General features: G+C 38.7%; 2 protein-coding genes and 1 long non-coding RNA gene across 3 annotated transcripts; all 3 read right to left on the reverse strand.

Annotated features, from left to right (window-relative positions):
- Positions 1-910: 910 nt before the first annotated feature.
- Positions 911-3998, reverse strand: LOC146390827 (uncharacterized). The gene is made up of 4 exons (XM_084923819.1): positions 3930-3998; positions 3089-3277; positions 2824-2883; positions 911-2438 (listed from the first exon to the last, which is right to left on the reverse strand). The coding sequence occupies exons 1-4, from the start codon at positions 3934-3936 to the stop codon at positions 1000-1002; spliced, it is 1695 nt and encodes a 564-aa protein (XP_084779945.1). The 5' UTR covers positions 3937-3998; the 3' UTR covers positions 911-999.
- Positions 3999-7207: 3209 nt separating this feature from the next.
- On the reverse strand, positions 7208-8270 carry LOC146390828 (myeloid-associated differentiation marker homolog). The gene has a single exon (XM_084918390.1). The coding sequence runs from the start codon at positions 8074-8076 to the stop codon at positions 7237-7239; it is 840 nt and encodes a 279-aa protein (XP_084774516.1). The 5' UTR covers positions 8077-8270; the 3' UTR covers positions 7208-7236.
- Positions 8271-9118: 848 nt separating this feature from the next.
- Positions 9119-14354, reverse strand: LOC146390829 (uncharacterized). Its single transcript, XR_014799108.1, has 4 exons — positions 14276-14354; positions 13942-14020; positions 9863-10009; positions 9119-9745 (listed from the first exon to the last, which is right to left on the reverse strand). It is a non-coding gene; the product is annotated as an uncharacterized LOC146390829 (long non-coding RNA).
- Positions 14355-20219: the final 5865 nt, after the last annotated feature.

Here is a 20219-nt window from a genome sequence, read left to right on the forward strand (position 1 = left end):
CCCAATCCTTGTGTTTCAAATTTATATCACACCACAAGTATAGGATGAATCTAGGCCTTTTTTTTCCCCAAATGTAAATTTATACTTTTTGCTGTTATTGGTTTTGCTTTTTTCTGCTGCAGCTGCATGATCATTAGAACAGCCACTGCCAGAGCATGAAAAATACACCGGTTGGCAAGCATGCAAACTTGCTCGCAAGTATTTCAAGCATTCTGACTTCTGTCTGACATATTTCCTGATGAGGATGTCTAATTCGCACCCTGGGTTTTTTTTCTCTTCCTTGTTTTGATTAGTTATTGCATCTAGAAGTGGGGGAATTACTCAAAATTTTACTTTTGAACATCTGAAAATGGGATTCTGTAAAGATGTTTCCACTAGCTGAACAATTACATCTACATTTAAAATCTAAATTGAATTAAACCTGAAAGTCAGCACTTCACTCTCACATTCAGTCATGTGTAGTTCATCTGAGGTTTTATTGAAATACATTTAGAATTTGCTAATGACAAGATGATTTTTTAGCATTTACTGATAAACAGAAACTTTATTCATCATGCATACAAGTAATGGACAGAGACTATATTTTGCTTCTGTTAGATACACTTAGATCTGGCGAATAAACACTTATATACTCAGGAAATGTACTATAGTGTGATATCAATAAGCTCGAGGTAATTATGTAAAGTTATTAAAAATCAAAAGCTATTATCCATTACTAATCTTTGGGTATCAAAGCAAACATCTGTCATGCTACCTTTATCTGATTCTTATTGCTGTGCAAATTTCTTAAACTATATCCTAAAAAAAGAAAAGAAAACTATATATATATATATATATATATATATATATATATATATATATATATATACTAAATTTAAAACTATTCACTTAAAAGTAAATAGTTCTCCTGGATAGTGAACTTCTTTGGCAGACAAGTGCTTCTTCTTAAACCTTGTGATGCTGTTCTTTAAATGAAAGAGGCCACGTGCACAAACTGTGCTAAAATTCTATGATGGCAAGAATGATGACAAGAAACAGAAACTGTGTTAAGATAAGGGTCCCAGCAAAAGGCCCTTTAAGAAAAAGCCATGAAAGAAGCAAAGAGTAGAAAACAAACACCAGTACTATCACTCCTTGATTTTGACACAGGTCTTGCAAAGGCGGATACATTTTTTTAATCCGTGCTAAAAGTCTGCATATATTGTATACCCACTTTACTAATTTGATTACATTTTCCATTTTCTCTATTGCCCATTTCTTTATTTTCTTTATTTTCTCTATTACCCATTTCATTATTTTCTTTATTTTCTCTATTACCCATTCTGTTACTTTGCTTACTTTAAGCATTGCCCTTGTTCCTGATATTGCTGTAAGTCCTTTTATGACTGTGGCTAGTATAAACCCTAATGCGGCTGCTATACACCCTGTTAGGGTATTTCCCAACCCTAAACAGAACCGAAATATAGCATCCACAGTGCTCCCAAATCCACTACCCCCAGTTGATTGTCCTCTTTCTTTACTGTGGTGTTTGGGTTTTTTTCCATCCAGTATTTCTTCTTCTTTTGTATGTTCTTCATTTTCTTTCTCTTCTTCTTCTTCTTCTTTGTCTTCTCTTTCCACAGCTTCTGTTTCTGTTTCTTTATCTTCTTCTTCTATTTCTTCTTCTTTTTTAGCTTCTTCTTTATCGTCTTCTTTTTCTACTTCTTCTTCTACATCTGATCCCGGAGTTAAAACTACAACAGTTGGCCCAGAGAAATCCTTTGCCACTGATTCTGCTGCAGGGCCTGTAAGTTTGATCATGTCATTCTTAGAGACACTGATGTTACTGCAGGTGTCTCCGCACTGCAACTTCTTGCTGGTGTAGCACACTCCTTTGTTTTGTTTAACTGTCTGGTCTATTTTATTGAGCAGCTCTGTAACCTGGGACTGGTTGCTGAGGTTGTCACCCTTTAGGTTGCATTTATTAATGATGTGGTATCGGCTCTTGCACTTCCTCATCAGATCACTCAGATATTTATTCTGATCTATGAATTGTTTGATCTTCATTTCATCTGAGTCTGGGCTATCCTGAGTAAAGACAACTGTAGCATATTTGAAAACTTCCTCTGAGAAATACTGGCTTATTTTCTCAATGACAGCCTGCTGCTGCTGCTCTGTGGATTTCTCCACTTTGAGCACAATGAGAAAAGCATGAGGCCCTGGAGTGCACTCAGTGACACACCTCAGTATTTCAGGCTTCAGCTCCTCCTCTGATCTATTTGTGCAAAGCAAATCAGGAGTGTTGATCAGGGTAATCCTTCTTCCATGGAGAGATTTGGACTCAGTTTGACATTCAGTGTTGTTAACCTGGAACACGTCTTCTCCAAACATGGCGTTTGCTAGGGTGCTTTTCCCAGCTTCAGTGTTTCCCAGCAGGACAACCCTGTACAATTTTTCCACTGGAAACAAGTGAAGACAGAAAATTAATAGAGCATTTGAGTACTCATATGTTGTAATTTTGAACTCGAAGATTAAACATCAAAAGTATACATAAATGTGTCTGTTGTTAAGCCATCACTCATTAGAGAATGATTGTTTGTTAAATAGAGGTTTGTGCTAAAAAAAGGAAAAAAGATGTGACTGTGTACACTGACAAAGGAAAGAGGAAGAAAATAGGAAGCAATCAAGGATGAAATGAAATAGACATTTTAACACGCTCTCCCAGACTCCTCCATTTTATTTACAAAAAAGAATAAAACATAGGACCAGGAGAGCAGTCAGTGATGATGCTTTCCTCAGAGACACAACTGAGTCAAACTCATCTCTCCTCAAGCATGTTGTTACCTTTGATGTACTTTTGAGCCCCAGCTGCTTTTCCTTCCATGACAATCATTGTTGGTGGCACTAAAATGGCAAAACGAGGGGAAATAACACATTCGATAATCCTGTTTTTATAGAATGTTTATTCATATTTCTGTTAAAAAAGTACTTATCAGCTCAGGTCATTTGCTACGTTGCATAGAGAGAAATAAGGTCATGCTTTGGAAAAATGATATTAGATGAAATGACACAGAAATACTGCATTTATTTGTTTAGTTATTCAAGATACCTGTCATGTCATCTTTCTGTGCTTCTCGTAGTGTTACCACTTTAGCGCTCACGTTTTCCTGCAAACCTGCTACATTTTGACAGAAAGCTTCTGTGAGAGATCCAGCTGCAGGGCCTGTTAATTTGATCCATACGTGCTTAGAGATGCTTTCCCTGATTTTAGCAGAGGGATGGGGGATTCCTCTGTGTTCTAGAAGAGATGAATTGCAGTGTTTAATTAATGGTGTACATTTATGTAGCTGGAAAATCCATTATCACTCATTTATGCTTTTGCTGAAACAATTGCACATATTTGTAAAATTCTTAAATCACCAGAAGAGGTTAAAAACATCCACAAAATAACCTTCAGGTGAAAATGGGAAGACAGTAAGCAACAGCTATGCTCTACCAATGTTTGGTTTTGGCTCCATCTAGTGGTTCCTGAAATATAATGCAATGTTATGTCATCAAGCTTCGTTCTTGTTGGTTTCACTTTTGATTTCTTGGTCTCATTTTTTCCTGCATTCACTGCGCGGCCTTTTAGGTGAACTGACAAAAAACGAGCTAATTTGATTTGTTTGTTTGTTTTTTATTCAATTATAAAAAGCTAGAAAATGCCATTCAAATCAAATGTATTTAATGCAATTTGGCTGACAGATTAACATGATGAGTCATGTGTCATAAAAAAATGAAAAGTGCCAGCAGGCTACGTGCTTGGTGTGGTCCGACATTTCTGTGATTGTGATTTTATCACAATAGTCTCAAAGCACCAACCAAGTGTCGTTTCCTTCGATTATTTATTAGGCTTCTCAAAATGCACATGGTCGTTATGACTGCAGAATATTAGAGTTAAAATAACTTACCAGGCATGCTTGCAGAAAATCAGCGAAGAGCAGAGCTTGACGTCCGTTGCTTGTCTCCTGTGGGTTTACTTTCACTTGCTGTTTGAAACGTTGGCATGGAGAGAGCTGAGGGTTTCGGTTTGAGTGGAAATAAAAAGTGCAGCTGAATGTTTGTTTTCAGTTGCTGAATTCTGCATTTGCAGAATATCTTAACATAGATGTGAGGTTTACCCTTCTATAGAACAGATAAGATAAATGTTCCATTGGTCCTGCTATGAGCCCCTATATGTTATTATGTTATTATAGCATCCCACATAGCAAGCAGGTCTGGCCCAGATCTGGTATCAATCCAGCACTGCTGGCTGACTTCTGGCATGGTAAGACGCATGCCATCCAGATATGGGCCAGGCCTGGTATAGACGGCACTGTCTGTGTGATGGCATGTCACATCTGGCCCGATTGTGGTTTGGTTTATGTGGCCCAGGCTCAGAAAACAGGTCTGGCCAGGATCTGGCATCAAGCTGGCACTGACTGACTGGTGTCATGGCAGGGTGTATGTCAACCAGATGTGGGCCAGGTCTGGAAATGATGGCACTATTTATGTTGCTATTTTCCTATTTTAGTTGGAACCCCAAAGTGCAATGTTAATATACTATACTGCTATGGTAGCCAACGTTACAAATTCAGTTATGACAGGTTTGTGAGTGTACACTTTATCCAAAACCTAGTGAGGGTTTACACATGTTTACCACCAGGTGGCTGTAGCTCAAGTGGTAGAGCTGGTCACCTACTGATCGGAAGGTGAGTGGTTTGACTCCTGGCTCCTCCAATCTGCATGTCAAGAGTGTGAATGTGTATGAATGTAATTAGGAAACACATAAAGTGTGTGATTGGGTGAATATGGCATGTTATACAGAGTGCTTTGAGTAATAAGGGGGAAAGGAAAAGAATCAGTTAATTCACTGTCTGAACAGAGGTTTGTCATGTTACTTTTGCACTATTTAAGTTCCTGCCCATGTTGTTATTACATAGCTTGATTAAGGTACACATTTGGCTGACATCTGGGCCAGCACAGAGCCAGCTGTATGTCTGCAACTGGCCTTGTGCTGGCCCATGTCTACCTCTGGCAAACCTGATCTGGGCCGCCAAAGGGCCATCATTCTTTGCGGTATGTGGGCCATGTGTAAGCACATTATGTGGGCCAGATCTGGGCCATACCTGTCATGGTCTCCGTGCCTGCCCGGCCGGCCCCACAAGGCTACATGTGCTGTTTTGGTTCTCTCTCTCTCTCTCCCTCTCTGCCTGGGCGGAGCTCACTGTGGGCTCCCGCCCTTGGCCCACACACCTGACAACAATCACCTGTCATCACCGGGAGCACTATTTGAGGCTGGAACACAGATCCTCTCGTCGCTGGATGATTGTATTACTGACGTTAGTGTTTCTCTCAGCTCCTGTGAACTCATGCTTAGTAATTTGAGATTCGTGATTTGTTTGTGACTTCCCTTCTCTTCTGCTTCAGACCTTCCTCCCCGGACCTGTGACCTCCCTGCCGTGTGAACGTGTGTGAGTGTGGGCAAGAAGACGTGAGCGAGTGTGAGAGACCTACCCTTTTAAGAGTTTTGGATTCCCTTCACTGTATATACTGTGCACTGGTGCTGTAAATAAACTGTTTTTTGGAGACGTCTAACCGCTCTGCGCCTGAGTTCCTACAACCAGATTGTGACAATACCAATTTTGCGATGTGGGATGTTGCTATGACCGGAAGTGGATGATGTAAATGTATAATGTTGCATTCTTTTCTTTTTGTGCCCTTGTCACGTAATGTGTAATTTAGGTAGAAAGTACAGTATATAGCTACACATGACTGGTTGCAGGTAAGACACATGTTTTGTGCAGAAACATGCTGAATATTAAAGGATAGAAGAAGCACATGTCTAATATTAAGTCAGATTTTACGTTTTCCTGTTAATATTAGTTTTATTCACCTTGCTACTACATCATTAATTTCAGAAAACCAAAAAAAGAAACTATAATCAACTATGAAATAACACAAACATACAAATGTTAAAATGGGTAAATTCCTCTTTTCTAAGTGTCTGTATCCCTAAAGGCTTAATCACATTTACACCAGTTTGGACTTTATTCTTTGCACTTTTTTCTGTGATGTTTCTGCTGCATTACATCCTGTAAAGCCACCTTGAAGTGTTAACCTTTTCTGATCTTCCTTTTATTAAAATAATTTACATTTTTAATAGTTCTCTCCCAGTGTCACAATAGTGGCACGTTTTTGTAGTGCCTGTCAAAATGTCCCAAAGACACAAAAAACTAAATCGTCTGATCCCTGCTTCTGTATAATTCAGTAATTTTTTGTTGTATTTCTGTCAGCCCTCCTTTCTGTATCACATTGCCATACCTGCTTCTTTATTTGCTTGCAATGTACTTCCCGTTTATTCAGGTTGCTCCGCCACCTGGACCTGGATCCTTTAAAGTTTCTTTCAAGATTTTGTTTTACAGGCATGAAAATAGCTGCCACACTTATTCACCAAAACACTGATTAACCTCTTCTGGAAACTGCTGTAATTGCTTTAACATGGCAATATTGCAGAGACCAACAGTGTAAACAATAAATATTAACAAATTTCGCTACTTAAAAAAAATCTAAACGTTGCATAAAATACTGAATAGTGCCTTCCACTCTGCAGGGTCTCCTCTCAAGTGATTTATGTATCAGTGTTGGGTATTTAAAAAGACGTATAGATTTCCAATGAAATGAAAGCTCTTGTATTCATTGTAGCAATTATTTAAAGGGTGAAATCACATGACTCAGAATGTATATCCTTATTTGAATTAAAAGTACGTTTTATGACTAAGTATAACTAATTATCGATACTGTCATCTTTGACAGCTCATCTCACTTATTCTATTTCCTTTCCAAGTGAGTAAAAAGTCTGAGATATATTTGTTTTATGATAAAAGCTTAATTTCTTTAACTAATACAAATATCATAATACTTTGTTGCCATTATTATGAAATTGATACTGATATGACTTTAAAGCACTATTAACAAAAGATTACAAGATGATGATCTTTCAGTTAGAGCGTGTTGAAATGCAAGTGCCCAATTTTGCCACCCCCCTGTGCTCCAGTGTGCTGACTTTATTGGCTTTAATAGTATATAATGTACTTTTTCATGATACATAATGTATTTCATTGTGTGAAATCTCACACTTTGATAGCTGATGTAAGAGTTGTGTTGCACACATCAAGATTCAATTTCTTGAATCTTGATGTGGGGGGGGTCAAAATTAGTGCTACATCTCTCCACTTCTCAGCCACTGACAAACACTAACCTGGCACTGTACACTAGGTCAGCAAAATAAAGCAGGAAATTGATGGCAGTGATTACAGATGCGGCGATTGTTTCTGGGTCATCGTTTCTCCTGTAGTTAAACTGGAACACGGGCCAGAGGAAGGTGGCGGACAAATACATGATAACTGCCAGGAGCCCATATGCCAAAAGGAACTTGGAGAATGGGATGGGAAGACAGCCGGTCCACTCTCCCACACACAGCACCACCACAGCCATGGAGAGGATGAAGCAGATGCAGTACACTGCCATGCACCACGTCAAAGCTGGATGATGGTCGTATGTCACTGGGTTGCTGATGAGGATGAAGATAATACAGGCCAAAAAGGTCTGGCACACTTTCAGTAAGCCCGGAGCTGTAGCCATGTAACCTGCCACCTCTCCTGGCCTTGCTTTAGACAGGCTCACTTCCCCCATGTAGGCAACCGCTGCCAGGAAGGAGAAGACTGTGGAAACTATGCGATGGTCACGAGCTACACGATAGAACAACCGGTGTTTAAGGAAGAAGACTGGGAAAATGATGGATGCTGAAAGGCAGAGGAGTGCAGCATAGCAGGCGACAGTGATGGGGAAGTTGGACCAGGACACTGGCACCCGGGCCTGGAGGCCGAACAACTCTACCAGCAGGACCAGCAGAGTGCAAGCGAAGCTGAACGCCCAGCAGAAGATGCACCAGTCAGCCATGACTGTGATGGGCAGATAAGCTCCACGTGCAGCGGCGCTGAATGCCACACAGGTGAATAACAGGGCAGCTACTCGCATCCTGAACAACTGGGAAGTAGGGACCACAATCAATGGCATGATGGGATGTTAAAGTCTGTCAGGAGGTGAAAGTGACTTTAATTGTCCTGCAAGCTTTAAGACGAGTCTTGTACTGAATGTCGGATCCTGCTTCTCCTCTACTTAGTGGGCATTTGTCTCATAATCTGCAGGAAGAAGACAAAGATAATCAGAATAAAATGAAGCAAAGATGTGTTAATATGCAGTTAAGGAATAACTGTACAGTACGTCTGTGGAAAACAAAATTATTTTAGACATTTTAAATTTTTTTGAATTTTTAAAAAATTATATTTAAAATTGTTTAAAAATTATTTTAGTATTATTTATTTATTTGTATTTTTATTTTATTATCCTTTTTATTATGTACAGTCCATAAAAACAGTAGCTGAGTTTTCCAAAGTCTAACCTTTAAGTTTAGTCTTATTTCTTGTTAAAATCACATGCCATTCTTAGTATTTCTCATAATCAGTTAATAGTTTTCAAGCACTGCTTTAAACACTTTATTCATGATGAATAAGCTAATGTACAACACTTTTTATTAATTATGTTTTCATGTTCTACAACTCATTGATTAATCATTTATAAACGCTACTCTGCATCAGTTACAAACCAGTCATTTCAGGATGTTCAATGGTATACAAAATAACTGGTAAAAGGTAAGTAGATGGTTAGTAGTCCTATATAATACTATAAACTCTACATGTACTACACATAGGAGTTTCATACTAGATGTTTTATAAACACTGAATATCAGGGTTTCATCACTCATATATATCTTAACAGATGTTTTACAATACATTTATAACTGTCACTTAAAGGCTGCCAAAGCTGTAACTCACTATCGACCAACTTCTTTTTTGATAGATTATCTAAAATGCTCATAAATACCTTAATAAACTTATTTAGGAAGTTACAAACCATTTACTACTTGTTAGTAAAGTATCTTGAGTGAGCCCATCTAAAGTGGGGACCATATATACCTTACAACCTATTTATAGATGTGAAAGTTTTTAAAGTACATTGTAACAAAAAATAAATGACAACACACAGGGTAGATCCAGAACGCAATGTATTTTTAAGATGCCAATCACAAAAACATGAGAACAATGCTTACAGATTGGACACACAAATTTTGATACAAAAATAAAAAGTGTCATAAACTATCAGCCAATATTTGAGGTAATACAGAACACGGCTGGATGCAAACTATATGACTTGTAGCTCTTTACATAAAGTGTATCACATGTATGATCATTAAAATTAAACTACAGAATTTATAAAAGTAAAATAATGAAGTAACATTCAAACCAAAATCAGCAGCAAACATGGTGCCTCCTCTTTTGAACAGCCTCAAAATCTTGTTATACCGGTTGACCACTTGCTTCGGATTCTGGACTGCATTTGAGAGAACATAATCATTAATGTAATAGTGTGGTAATGAAACACACCACATGCAAAATCAAACTGTTAAGTTAATCACTTAACTTCTTGTTCTTGGTTTTTGGTCATGTTTCTTTGACTTCTTGAGTTTTTTTGCTTTGCCCTTCTTCCTCTTCTTCCTGTCTTTATCTGATGAAGTTGTGCTCATGGAGGAGTCAGAACTCTCATCAAAAGACCCATCAGAGGACAGTGAAGATATGCTCAATACCTCACTGGAATCCTGGACAGAACTTGTGGGTTCCTTTGAGAGCTAGTAAAACAGTTAAAAAGACAACACAGACAAAATTACTCAACAAAATGCTTATGCAAGTGCTCAGGCAGAGGAAGTATGTGACGAGCTATGTAATGTTTTTAAGAGTGGACTTACATGCTGCTAATTGCTCCTTTAGATAGTCTCTTTCTTTGGTGAGCTCATCAATCTTATCCTTTTGCCACTCTAGCCTCATCTTACAGATCTCCAACTCTTGTGATTTTCTTCTGTCTGCCAGCTGTGGAGTCGGGGCAACAGTCACACCTGGAGAATATTAAAAACAAAAATGGTTTATCCCTCAAAACGTTAAATACAAAAAAGTTGCAAAAAATAGTTTACAACAACAGGAAATTTATTTTGAGTGTCTTCATAGTTTTATTTTTGAGATACACCAATTTTTATATACTGCAGAAAAAACGAAAATAAATCCTATAATGCAAATTTGCAAAGAAAACAGCATGTGCATTTAAATAAAGTGTTTAAAGCAGTGCAATCTGAGTTCTAAGCATCCCAGCAACTATTCAGAAAAGCATGAAGTCAAACATGACTTTTAAAAACACCAGTATAGGATTATAAGGCCTATCAGTAAAAAACTACATTTTTCGCAAAAATATCGTCACTTCCGGTTTCGGGCAGGTAATGGCGGACATGCGATAGTTTGCGCTAATGCCTATTTCAATGTAGGAAGTGTTATGAACAGCTGATCGGATCGGCAAACCGTGTTTCTGGAAAATTATGTTTCTTTTCCTGCAAGCGCTGTATATGCAATTTTTGCAAAGCTATATGTGGAAGGAAACCTTGACCTAGGACAAGCTGATGGCATAAGATGTAAGTACAACTCCTCCGGTTTCATATGCAAAACAAATTATTGCGCTACCTTACATGGTTCCGGTTCTACCGTGATTTAAAAATAGTTACGCAAAACGGAGCATGCCCGGCTTTAAAGGGTTACTAAATTGCATGCTCAAAAAAGTGTTTTGCCTCACTCCCATTTCTTCTTGTTGTATGTTGAAGCTCTACTTGGAACCTTGTTAAGATCCAACCCATGCATAATATGATTTGTTTTTTTGCCATTTTTTAAATGGTCTTAAACTTTTGATCAGGACTGTACAACCTAAAAATAACAGGAATTTGTTTTCTTCAACCACATACGTCACAGTGGACCAACAAGTGCAGTCTGTGTTCAGACAAGTTTTGAGCAATAAAAAAAGTAGCTTATATTAGGGCTGGGCTATATCATACCGTTCACGGTAATACCGGTGTAATTTTGGGCAACGATAGGAAAATGAAATATCGCGATAGAATATGGGTAAAACGAGCATGCGCAGTGCCTATGTTTACATACGCACATGGCGGCGACGCAGAATGAGAAGAGCGAAAGTGGATCGTTAAATGAAACGGATGAACCAGAATTGGTTTGTAAAAATGCTGCAACTTCAGTGGTGTGGAACTGGTTTGGCTTTCGTCCGTCAGATACACAACAAAGCACTATTTTTGGTAGGGCATGCTAGCGGGCCGTCGTTATTACCGTGTTGTTTGGAAAATACGGCACACTTAAAATCAATCCTTTGATTTTTCTGAAAATCGACAGTGCCCCTTATAATCCCGTGTGCCTTATGTATGAATTCTGGTTGTGTTTACTGACCTCGAAACGATTTTATGTGGTACACGGCGCTCGAAAATCTGTCAAATGTTTTAGTACGACTTTGCTAAGCTATGAACCCGCACTGCTTGATGGATTGTCGGAGCGTTACGGTTATCGTAGGCAGGAGCCTCACGGAGTGATATGTACTGTGCTTCAACATAATATTACCGTATTGTGTGTGTATAATAGGGCTGCCACAAACGATTATTTTGATAGTCGACTAGTCACCGATTATTTTTGCGATTAGTCGACTAATCAGATCATGCATCCATTAGACGTAAAACGTACAGCTTATTGCACCAGCAGCATCTGCTCTTATATAACTATCATTAGCTTACAGCTTTAAGTGTTTAAGGTATGTGCTAACTAAAAATAAAGACAAAATGATAGTTTATTAAATTTTAATGAAATCTGCAGATTGTTTCGGTGAAGTTTAATAAACTCCTTGCTATCTAAAATATAACAGGACACCGGAGTATATTCTCGAGCATCTCACACTTCTGATAATCAGTTTTCTGCTTGAGGTTTATTCAGCTGTGTAAAAACTATAACTTTAATCTCAGCCAAACCGATTTACTCAGGAACAAATAAAATACAAAAAAAAAGCCAAACAATAACATTTTGAAGTTATCTAAGTCAGCGGTCCCCAACCTTTTTTGCGCCACGGACCGGTTTATGCCCGACATTATTTTCACGGACCGGCCTTTAATGTGTCGCGGATAAATACAACAAAATAAAACTAGTACCGGTAACGAAAAAAAGAAGATTTATTCATAACACACGTGAAAAGACCCAGGAAAACCGAGTAAACGATAAAAAAAATAACGCTGAAAACCGATAAAAACCCTGAAAACCATACATTTCACACCTGAGCCTCAACTCTCGCGGCCCGGTACCAAACGACTCACGGACCGGTACCGGTCCGAGGCCCGGGGGTTGGGGACCGCTGATCTAAGTGACTTAAATATGTTTAACCTGAGTAGCGAAAGACGGCGGTGGGTTTGAAAACGATTTGCCGGGAGTCCGGTGTTCTCACAGCTCTAGTGAGCCTTGCCCCCGGCTAGCTATCAAGCTAGTGGGTAACAGACGTCTCCGAAAACGTAGGAGCGCTTTTGAAAACATGTGGTGTCTTGATAAACTGAGCAGATATTTGAGGTTTACACAGCTACATTCTCGCCTGAAAATATGTTAAACGTTTATTTTGTGACCCAGAAAGAATAATAAGAGTAACATTAAAACTAACTAGCTGCCGCCATTGTTGGAAACTGAGCTGGGCTGCGCTATGAATTCTGGGACACAGCTTCTTCTTCTTCTTCGGGGTTTAACGGCAGCTGGCATCCTTGTACATGCAGTGCTGCCATCTTCTGTTTCAGTCCGTTATTACACTCTTAAATCCTACTACTTATTCCTGCGTCTTTTGGGATCTTACAAAGCTTCAAACGACGCGTCGACTATTAAATCAGTCGTCGACGATTTTGATAGTCGACGTAATCATGACTAGTCGACTAATCGTGGCAGCCCTAGTGTATAACCTCTTTTTAAGTTTTGTGGATATTATACATGGTTATGCTGAGGCTATGTCGGCCAGTTTCCACTGGAAATGCCTTTGGTTAAACTGTCAGCAAGGAATTTGCACTGTTACATTTTTATATAACTTTAATGCACATAAAAAACAGCTGCTTGTTTAAGTGAAAATACATTGATGGGGTTTTTTTGCACTAATAAAGTTGTGGAGTTGTAAAGTATTTTGTCTAGTGTCAATTATATCGTCAGTTATATCGTTATCGCAAATTTTCAAATGTATATCGTGATAAATATTTTTGGTCATATCGCCCTGCTCTAGCTTATATGTCACCTCCTTTATTTGTTGATGAAAACAAACAAACTGAAATGAAGTTAGCGTCATGCATTGGGATACTGAATTGTATCGTTGACATAATTGCAATTGAACTGAAATGCGAGTAGGGCTGGGTACCAAAACATGATACCTTTTTAGTACTGACTGATTCAGTAGGTATCAATACAGAAAAAATAATATTTTTGGCGCAAAATTTCTGTACTTTTCTAATTAAATCTCTGTTACTGAGCCTCACAGGTCCTTTTCTTCTGCTGCTGCGGATCACATGCCAGCAGTGGCTTCGCACATGCGCGATTCATTTGCAGTCTGGATGCAGTGGGTTAAAAATCATCTGTTCCATATTCCACTCTGTCACCAATTATGAGAGGCAACAGCCTTAAAAATTTCCAGTTTTGTATTAACTGTCCTGAGAGTTTGTTTGAGGAGTGACCTCACACGGCTTTGAAGAGGTATCAAAGTCAGAGTATTTAAAAAGTCAGAGTATTTAAACTGTTTAATGCTCCGATTTAGAATGGAGTGGGTGAACCATTCTTTTTTTTCACAAAAAATTTAAGAAACAGCACAACATCATATGACAAAATGCCCTTAAAATGTTGTGTCCTAATCAAAATGGCAAACCTGGCTGTCAGATGTGAAAATATTTTAAACAGTTGAAAACTGACTCAAATTTTATTCCTCCTATATCTGGTGTACCTTCAGTCTTGAGGTGTTCAACAGGAGAGTTGCACATCTCTATGGTGCATTCTGCTCCACACTGATTTGGATCACCACCCTGAAAAACAGATTGTGTCATTAAACAGTATCTACAGAAATGATGTGTACGACTAAAGCAGAAGCCACCAGTGCAATGTGAGCCCAAATTATCTCCAGCATGCAAAACAAGGTTCCTTTAACTACAGTTTTATCTAACTAAACAGGACTGAAGGCGAAGCCTGTAACAGAGGAACGCTTTCAATGCAACAAGAAAACTGACCAAGTGAACTATGGTTACAGCTGATAAACGTTTCACGTCTAATGATATACTTACAATGAAATTGAAGGTTGTTGGTTCACTGCAGGGTGCTGCTGGCCTCCCTTGCTGAGCAGAGTCAGTCTGGACCGTTAGAAGTGGCGCTATCTTCTTCTTCGTTGGTTTGGCGGACTACACACCACCAATAAGTATTGGTGCCCTCTGCTGTTGCAGTACCTCACGGACAGCTCCTCGTCTAAGTTTATATATATATATATATATATATATATATATATATATATATATATATATATATATATATATATATATATATATATATGTATAGAGGTAACGGTTTAGACACGTGATGCAATGTCTCCAAAACGTGCACATAAATGAGACTTTTTAAAGAAACTGATAGTTACAGCTTTTATAATACATTCTTTGACTACTCTTGACATTGCAAGCTACACCAATTATTTTATTAACATTATTTCATTGATTTTATTAAAATGAATTTTGATCAATTCATTTTAATTTCAGCAGGTGGTATCACACTCAAACAGATTGAACAGTGATAAATCCATGATTTAAATCTCCTGTTCACCACATCCCAAAGGTGCCCTTGGTTTGGGATCTGGTGAATGTGGAGTCTGATGGATTTCAGTGAAGTCATTGTGATGTTTAAGAACCCAGTTTGACATGATCACAGTTTCGTGATATGGTGCGTCATCCTCCTGGAAGTATCATCAGTTACCATCAGTTACAATAACTGGTACTGCGTACTGGCTAGCATGATGGAGTTTCTACAGCTGGGTGGGTGCTATGTTACTGATAGTGAACTTTATTTTACTCATAAGGTTAGTTAGTAGAGTTGCCAACCATCCCCTAAAAAACGGAATCGTCCCATATTCAGAGAAAATATTACGCGTTTCGTATTGAGGTGAAAAGGAACACAGTTTGTCCCGTACTTCAGCTAGGATGGAAAAAGACACAAAGCTGGAGTTTTTCTCTGTCTTTACGCTGTCAGCTGTCTCTTCTTCTCTCATTCAATCGTGAAACTGATCAATGATCAGCTGATCAGCTTTTCTCTCTTGCTTGTTTATCGCCCACTATGTGCCAGAAAGAGGAAACCAGCGATTGTCACGCTAAACAACAGCAGCACGTTTAAGCTTGATCAGCTGTTGTTAGAATTTATTTAATATTAATTTCTAGTATCAGCTGATCTTTGCTGGAGCCACAGCTGTAAAAGCTGCTGGTCATGATGTCGGTTGGTTATCTGGTGAGAGGGAAACATGAAGATGAAACCAGGAGATGTCCTTACTGAATCATCAGAGCTGAACAGGTGATGGAGAAACAGGTTTACCTTTTAGGTGACATGAATGAGTTGAAGGGAAGTTATGAACTGTTTCTGAGAGACAAATAACACCAGGATCCTTTTCTGTGTAGCTGACAGCTGGTAACTGTGCAGGGGCGGGTCTAGCAAAGCTTTGCCAGGGGCCCAGGTAGGGCATTAACAGGGAAAGGGAGGCACAAATAAAATACTTTTCTTTCTTATTCTCATTTAAAATATCTAGCTTTTATTAAATAATTATCTGAATCTTACAACCAAAGTTTTTATCTGATGTAGAACGTATAGAAATCATACATATACCAACAAGACAGTGTACATCACTGTCACAACAGCGTTTGTTTTCATTCAAAGGCTTTATGGTTTTTCCTATAATACCTGGTGGGCCGGTCTCTAGTCAAAATGCCCGGGCCGATTTTTTGTCCCAGTCCAGCCCTGGGTACACAGTGGTCATAAACGGATAGAAATGAATGGTCGAAGTTCAAGGAGAGGAGTAAGCAATTAACTAATAAGAAAAAATTATGTTTAATGATCAAACCAAGTTAACTGATGAATCCCTGAGATTCTGAATTTGAATGTATTTTTTTTGCAATGATAAGGAAGATTAAAACACAATCACTTGTGACTCGTGATGTGCATTAAAGGGTTAAAAAACACTGTAAAAGCACACAGACGGTGTTATTTTTAGGGTAATTGGTTCTACAATAGAAAATAGCCTTTTGCCATTAATTATCCCACAAAATTTTTTTTCATTATAAATAGCTGTCTTATATCAAATCACAATCAAATCAAAATTTATTTATATAGCACATTTAAAAACAGCAGTTTTGATCAAAGAGCTTCACAAGTTACTTGGTGAGACTGTAGAACTTAAAGAAATAAACATTTTTTATTTTTAGTAATTGCTCGTATTTACTGTTAAGATATACTATTTTATCAAACAGTCTGAGCTTGTTAATATAAAAAAAATTCACCGTAATTTTCACAATAATTCTAACAGTGTTTTGACATTTTGTTAAAATTAAAAGCACGGTATGTTTTGAGTAATTAACATACAGGTGTAAACTGCAAATTCAAATGAAAAAAGCAGGAGAGATTGTCATTCATACAGAATTATTATGTAAATTGTAGGGTGATTAATTGTAGATAATGTTACAGATTTTTCCTGTTGTTTTCAAAGACAATGTGCCATATTACTGAAAATTAATATATTTTCAACATATTAGCAGTGTAAAAATAAAAGCAAATAACCGTTTGTCAATATACAGTAATTTAACATAGATATTACAAGCATTTACCCTTCTTGATTTAATGGCAATTTACCGTTGCCATTTTACAGTTATTTAGGGTAATTTTTACGTACATTTCTTATTTCTAGGGTGTGGCGAATTTCACTAGAAGATAAACTCTAGCTCACCCCCGCCCCCATAGATCCCGTTCAATTGCCATTAACTCCGGTGTCACATCTCCTGTTGCACATAAAGTGACTCAAGAAGCAGCTCTGAAGGGCTAGCAGCCTGTATCCAGGAAGCAACAGTAGCAACATCGAAGCAGTTTTTCAGACTGAATGATAATCAGGCCAGAATATTAGGACTCTTTTCAGGTGTATATTTTTTAACAGGGATCAACATCCAGAAACACTTTTTTTAACTTCCTGTTGAATTATCACGGTTTAAACACACTCCATGCATGGTGATCTAAACTGAGAGAGATGACTGTTAATATTGCAGCAGCAGCATGGTCCTGAGACATCAGAAAAAGGTGCGGTTGTGCGGTGTAGGTTATGTGGCCTCTTCTGCTGACAGGAAACCAGGTTTGGGTTTACGCTTTTGGTTTGGTAGCGCGCATACCATGCTTACATAGGTTCTTAACAAAACCCAGTCGAGAGGGTAGTGCCATATAAAGCTTAAAAGTTAAAGGGAACCACCCACACTGTTGTAAAATGGGGGCAAAGAAAGTTTCTCACAAATAACAGGTAATGTTAAATCAAATAGGCTATTGCAGGATTTCTTAACTCTCTTGAGATAATAAAGCTATGAAAGAAATCTATGCTCGTTTTCATGCCAGAGGAGTCGTGTTCATTTCTAAGAGTATGTTCTGTATAACAGACGCGTTTAACAACCGTTTAACTGAGTAGTTAAGAGGTTTTCCATGTCAGATAGCGGACATACCGCGCCTCGGTGCTATGCCTTTGTAATGAGCTCTACTCCAAGAATAGACCGCGATAAACACGAGCTGCTAAGTTTTACTTAAAATCTTTCAGAGCAACATATCATTCTGAGGCGGGATCTTACCGATTTCTGAGCCAGGAGTTTTATTTCACAATAATGTTAAATCTTTAAGTTCCTCGGCGCATCCCCTCTGTTATCCAGCGATATCTGTCTACTGGTCCTAGCCTGTTTGGCACCCCGGGCGAACACTCCCTTGCTCGTTTCTCCTCCTCTTGGTTTCTATTTTTTCTAAACTGAGCACCTGATGGCTTTGAACTTTTCTTGTCCATCTTCCATTGGTTTTAATTTTGCACTCCAGTGTGAAGACAAATCCCCCATATCGAGGATCACCACAACATAACCCAATAGACCTACACTTCAGTTCACATATTCACTTTGTCTAGGGTTTATTTCTGTGATTTCGCACAACCCATGGATTCAAATTATGAATACATAATGGGCTTGGATTTACAACATTATGAAGGAAATGTGCTCTATTTGGAAGCAGCCGGCCCCTCTCCACTGTCAACAGGTTGTGTGAGACTTTAAATCACCAAACTGTAAATTATAAATTATAAATTGTTATTGATCCCTTCACCCCAAGTCCTAAAGTGTATATTTATTGTCTTACTCTTCTTATATTTATTGTTTGTTTGCTTGCACTGTTGTAACTGGAGCCTCGTCGTCTCTTCTCTCTATATACTGGACTGTATGTAGCGGAGATGACAATAAAGTTTACTTTGACTTCAGCAGCAAGCAGGCGCACCGAGGGCTCTCGCGCTCACTTTTCGCGTATAGAATTTCGAAAAAACATCGGTGCAAATTATAAGTTTGTATCATGATGTCTGCTGTTTTCGTGTTTGTTGTTTTTATTTTGTTTTATTTTGCAAGTTGTTTATTAGAAGCTGCTCCAGCCAGCCAGAGAATCCCCCGCCGCCCCGCCCTCTCCTCCCTGTGCCGCAAGCAGCAGGCGCACCTCGCAAACGGAGGACGCCCTTACTCCCAGCAAATGGCCGATAGAAAACCGATCGGTGCCTATGCCATTCCCGATGTGAGTACGAGCATTTTTTTTTCTTTTTCTTTTTTTTTTGCCGATGCCCGTGATGCCGCCCCGGGCAACCGCCCGTGTCGCCCGTGTCAAAAACCGCTGCTGCCCACGCTCCACACTGCCGTATTTGGTAAAGTGCTAAAACCTATTCTCGGAGATGGCTTATAACTCACATAATAAAGGAACAAATAAGAAGGTCATTTCTGGCATGTCGTGCTCCTCACTAGAGATGCTTAGTTGTGTAGCGCTGCTGGATGGGCGTGGAAGCTTGTTACTGCCAGTAAATAAATAAATAACTAAATGAATAATTAAATCAACAGGCAGCGATAGGTCAAAAGTGTGAGTTATGTCATATTGTGTCAAAATTCTGACACAATAACCCCACATTATTACTATCTCGAATTTTCTAGTTACTTCTGAGTAGAAATGTCAAGACTCCTGAGTGGAATTTTACAGAGAGGAAGCAGTAAGTGAGGCTGGAAAGAATCACATCAAGCATCCAGAAAATCACCACAGGGGCCTCCCAGGGTTGTGTCCTCCTCTCTCCTCTCCTCCCTCTAAGCAAACCTCAGAAGACCGTCTGGTAAAATCGTGAAGTTCACAGATGACAAGTCATTAGACTCATCGAGGATGGTGATGAGCGTGCATAAAGATGTGGGGTTGAACGGTACTGTGTGTGCTGTAAAATTCTTCAGATTTCTGGGATCCACAGTCTCCCAGGATCTTAAGTGAGGACAGAGCAGAGGATAGACTTCCTGCACCAGCTTAAAGGTCAGCCTGGCTCAGGAGCTGTTGATCCAGTTCTACTCTGCAATAATCCAGTTTGATCTCTGCTCATCCATTACTGGTTTGGATCAGCCACAGGACTACAATGGTCTACAACGGAAAGTCAAGTTTGCAAAAAAATTCATTGGTGCCAACTTGCACCTCATGCGGGACTACATTGCAGACCATGACACGCTGGACACAAGCTGTTCCAACTGCTCCCCTCTAGGCGCTACACATCAGGCCAAAATAACCAGACTCACATATTGTCTACAACTAAAAGATCCACCGTACCTGCTACTGAACCAAAGCATGCATAACTCAAAATTTTGTGATATGATTCCAATACCTTGACTTGCTCACGGAAAAGAAAAATGATTGAAAGAAATATAACGAAATATGAAAAAATATATTTTCCATAATTTGTTAAATATGATGATATAAATTTTTTTTATGAAAATATGTTTCATAAAATCTTTGGCACAAACAAGCTAGAGTGATAGCGACGGAAAAAATAAATATTTATGTCAATTATTTAAAAATATATTTTTATTAAAAAAAAAATCTTTCGATAAACGGATGCAATTCAAACTTATCCTGTCTGGTTACTGTCCGGTTGTAGTACACAACCCTGACCAAACGAAGGCG

The sequence above is a fragment of the Perissodus microlepis genome, chromosome 3, assembly GCF_051167445.1.
Source record: "Perissodus microlepis isolate ML-2025 ecotype Zambia chromosome 3, ASM5116744v1, whole genome shotgun sequence".
NCBI classification, from domain to species: Eukaryota; Metazoa; Chordata; class Actinopteri; order Cichliformes; family Cichlidae; genus Perissodus; species Perissodus microlepis.